The sequence below is a fragment of the Orycteropus afer genome, unplaced genomic scaffold (assembly GCF_000298275.1).
Source record: "Orycteropus afer afer isolate SDZICR_OR568_19922 unplaced genomic scaffold, OryAfe1.0 scaffold00048, whole genome shotgun sequence".
Taxonomy (NCBI): domain Eukaryota; kingdom Metazoa; phylum Chordata; class Mammalia; order Tubulidentata; family Orycteropodidae; genus Orycteropus; species Orycteropus afer.
Window position 1 is genome coordinate 11982696 of NW_006921635.1, and position 4312 is coordinate 11987007.

A 4312-nucleotide genomic window follows, 5' to 3' on the forward strand; every position below is an offset into this window, starting at 1 on the left:
ACGTTCGAACGTTGGTGGTACGTTAGAAGATGGCTGGATTAGGGCCTTGAGACCCTAATTTATAATAATAATGATGATGACCGGCTGCAGGGGGCGGCCTTGTCTCTCCCGCCCCTTCTCTCCCTGTGCACAGAAGACCAGAGCAAGGGAGAAAGCTCAGCGCCGACTTCAAAGGGTGAAAACACCTAGAGGTTAGTGACAGGCGCTTCTCGGTAACCTGGCAACCTGCGCTTTAGCAGCACAGAGAGGCGGGACAGATGCTGAGGAAGTCGGGAGCTGGCGGGAAGTCTCGCGAGAGCTGATTTTGCGCGCGAACTGTAAGTGCGAGGGTCCGGGAACAGATCGATCCTATTCTGTGCTGGTGCCTGGGACACGGGCCGATCCCAGTGGACCCGGTCACCCCTGTCTTCCCACCATGGAGCGCTCAGCAGTCAAGCAGCAACAACCGCCCGCGGCGGCCAAGAGCAGGAACCTGCCCTGGTAGGAGGAGGCCCAGCTGCCGCAGTGGGGAGGGCTTGGCCGCGCCGGAGGCCGTGGAGTGGTGGCTGGGCCCGGCCGAGCTCGCCCATCCGCCCCTAGACCCGCGGCCGGGGCGGGAGACACAGAGGTTTGCCTGGACACCTCTCACCCTCTCCCTCGTTCGAATTAGAGCCTTAACCCTTTGCGCAGTCTCACGCGCCCCGCTCCACCCCCATTTGCCGCAGAAGAAAGCGGTTCTCTCACCTTGGTTGACAACACAGTGATTCGGGTCCATTTCTTACACACTGCATTTGCCCTCCATGCCAGAACCGCTTCTCTCTTGATAGCCAATTTCTTCGCTGTGATTACTTATCAACTCTTTAAATACATAAAACATAGCAACACTCCCTAGTTTAATGCATCCAATGGCTTGCTGTGTGGTAAGTACCCTACTAGATGTTTGGGGTGCATTAACTCATTCCTATTCCACGGGTGAGGAAACTGAGTCTTAGGAAGTGTGAGTGAATGGTTTAAGATTCCAGAGCCAGAAAATAGGCTTGATGATCATAAGTACCCCGCTTCCACAAATATGTAATGCTTTAAAGAGAGCCTGGGTTTGGCTTCCAAATGGAAACCCGACACTTACTACACAGTGTCCCCACCACCCTCAGCTGCTAATCTGCTGTCTCTGTGGCTTTGCCTGTTCTGGATAGTTCATGTAAAATCTCACAGTGTGTGGTCTTGTGGGTCTGGCTTATTTTACTTAGCGTCATGTTTTCTAGGTTCATCCATGTCCTAGCACATATCAGTACTTCACTCTTTCCCTGGTTGAATAATCTTCCACTGTATGGATATAACATATTTGCTTATCCACTCATCTCTTGATGGGCATTTGGGTAATGTGTTTAATTTCGATTTCTCTTTAAACTAGTAGGTGCACACCATCGTTGCAAGTATGGGTAGGCAGCTGGAAAGGTGGGATTACAGCAGGGTCTTTGAACCTCAGCACTACTGACATGTGGGGCCAGATACTGTGTGTGTGTGTGCTGGGAGGGAGGGGGAATGACTCTCATATTGTAGGATATTTAACAGTAAACCCAGTGTCCCCTGGGGGACAAAATCACCCCTGGTTGAGAACCACTGGTCTGTAGTGTTTCTCTTCCTCTTTCAATTAGGATTTGATAGGATTCTGTTGCACATAACAAAATGCTCTTGCGTTTATATATTAAATTGTATTTTAGGGTTGAAAAATACCGGCCACAGACGCTAAATGATCTCATATCTCATCAGGACATTTTGAGTACCAGTAAGTATCCCTGTCACTTGCTTTTATCCTAGTTGAAGGACCTGTGTGAATTTCTTAGTTACGTCATCTCTGCTAAGTAGTAACTTTGAGGAGTGTGATCATGCTTCATGGACTGTGGCTTTAAGAGTTGAGTCCTTTGGGTTTTTCATTCTTGTGTCTGTGTTTGAGCATGGCATGGGGTTGAAGTGTGCTTTCCGGCAACCTAAGAACCCACAGTGAATGAGGCAACTCCATGAGACTGAGAGTGTCTCTTTCTTCCCAATCCTCAGTTCAAAAATTTATCAGTGAAGACCGACTGCCACACCTGCTTCTCTATGGTCCTCCGGGGACAGGAAAGACATCCACCATCCTAGCCTGTGCTAAACAGCTCTACAAAGATAAAGAATTTGGCTCCATGGTTTTGGAGGTAAACGGGATTGGTCTTACTCCACAATAACTAAAACAAACTATAACCTGCATTTCTACGAGTTTGGGTTTACTTTAAAAGTGAGTTTCTCCACTGGCAGTTGGAAAAGAAACAGATGGGATAAGGCATTTCAGTTTGCTTTTTTCTGCAGTGGTCATTTTGGCCCACATTGGCAGCTGGCAGCTAGAGCTGGAGGGGGAGTTGTTCTTTGCTATGCCCACTTTCACCCGGGCACGCTCCGGATCACTCGGTGGCTGGCTAGCTGCTGTGTGCCATTCCCGATCTGTTCCTTGCACGTCTCCACCTTGGTCTTGCCCTGGGAGGCTGAGCTGTACTGCTAACAAGCTTCCTCTCTCTCTGGCTCCTGGTTGGGTTTGGCTAATAGGGGCCCTGACAACAGTTGGAAGAAGGAGAATGAGGTGTGACCCCCAGCCTGCAGGTTACCACAGTCTCATAGTGTCCCCACCTGCAGGGCACAGCCTTCTCCAGGAACCACCACCACTCCTTGCCTTCCCTCTGCAGGTTTGGGAGGGGTGATGGCCCAGCTGTTCTGAGGTATCGCATACCCTTTATGCTCCCTGCCATACCTCCCCCTCCCCTAACATCTTTGAATACACCTCCATTTAATTATCTTCAAATAAGTGGATTTGAGCATGCCCTCTGTGTCCTGCTGGGACGTCAACTGATAGATGACAAAAATGTAAATATTGTCTATTGCAAGAAAAAAATAAGTTAAACTTTTTAAATGATGGATCTTAGAATTTTGTGTCACGAACGTTCTTCAATGTATTCAGAGTCTGGAAACCTCTGGTCTATTATGGATGGTTGTTGCTAAAAGTGACATCGCGCTGCTCATGCCAGGGGCACCTGCACTGTGACCAGGCCACTTCATTATTCTTTCAGTTTATGGCTGAAGCGTCTTCAGAGGGTGGCCGGACAAACAATTGCTTGCGTTTCAGAATGTAATGGATAGTTAGCAAGTTTAGACGTTTGCATACAACTATAAGGTGGTTTTGGTTGTTGCTGTTGCTTTTTGTTTGGTTTTTTAAAATGTTGATCACTCAGCTGTCATTAGACCTGGAGGCCTCACACGCTGAACTGGACTGAAGAAAAATTACATTAAAACCGAGAGTTCCTAGATGGCCCGGCAACGTGCCTTTTATTCCAACTTCTCTTCCACATCTAGCTGAATGCTTCAGACGACCGGGGAATAGATATCGTTCGGGGACCGATCCTGAGCTTTGCTAGCACAAGGACAATATTTAAGTAAGAGTTATTTGAGTTTTTCTTTCTAGAGATTTTTGATCAGTGAGCTGATACAGCTTAGTTCTGAAATCCTCCCCTTTATCAGTTTGTCAAGGTGAGAAATGACTTTGTCAGAAGCAGCCGTGAAGAGAGAGAAAGTGTGGGGATGATGATAAGAAATGTTAGGATGCAAACATAAACTGCAGTATCTTAGCCCATTCCAGCAAGTTCTTTAGGGAAGCATTACCTTCATTTTACTAGTTAACTGAGGACAGATTACATGCTAACACTGGGTGAGCTAGTCTGAAACTGAAAAAACATGAATTGAGATGGGGAAAGCTAACTAGGATGGTGGTAAAGAGATGAAGACTTAGGTGTGAGTGAAGGTGGTGGAAAGACGCGGCCACAGGGGACTCTAAGATGGAGGGAGCACCAGAAGAGCCACTGTAACAGATGCACGGAAGCCAGACCTCCCACGAAGGGGAGAGGGCATTATGGGGCACTTGTTTTCTGACCACACCCATCTGCTTTGGTCAGGGTTATGGAAGAAAGGGCCTAATGGCACATGTGAAGCTAAGGGTTTGTGCCTGGAAGTTGAACAGAGATAGCAGACATCCTTAGAAGGTGCCGTGTGTTTTCCTAGGAAAGGCTTTAAACTAGTGATCTTGGATGAAGCTGACGCCATGACCCAGGACGCCCAGAATGCCCTGAGGAGAGGTAAGATGAGCTGACGGAAGGAGGACTGGAACGTTGGACATGGGGCATGGCACGTGGCATGGCTTGTTTGCAGGCCCTGTCCTGCGGTCCAGGGAAATCTTTGTACTTTTTTCCAAGTATCCTACCTTCTGATCGAGACAAAGTATCTCTGGGTTTGGGGCTCCTCTTTTTTTTTTTTT

The 4312-nt window shown here is 48.0% G+C and overlaps 1 protein-coding gene across 1 annotated transcript in view; it reads left to right on the top strand.

Annotated features, from left to right (window-relative positions):
• The first annotated feature begins 379 nt into the window (after nt 1-379).
• Nucleotides 380-4312, top strand: part of RFC5 (replication factor C subunit 5) — an 11805-nt gene continuing 7872 nt past the window's right edge. Inside the window, exons 1-5 of the mRNA XM_007938203.2 lie at nt 380-480; nt 1701-1765; nt 2035-2171; nt 3358-3437; nt 4060-4133. Of these exons, the coding sequence (XP_007936394.1) occupies nt 416-480; nt 1701-1765; nt 2035-2171; nt 3358-3437; nt 4060-4133 (421 nt within the window). The 5' untranslated portion in view covers nt 380-415. The remainder of the gene's footprint in view (nt 481-1700; nt 1766-2034; nt 2172-3357; nt 3438-4059; nt 4134-4312) is intronic.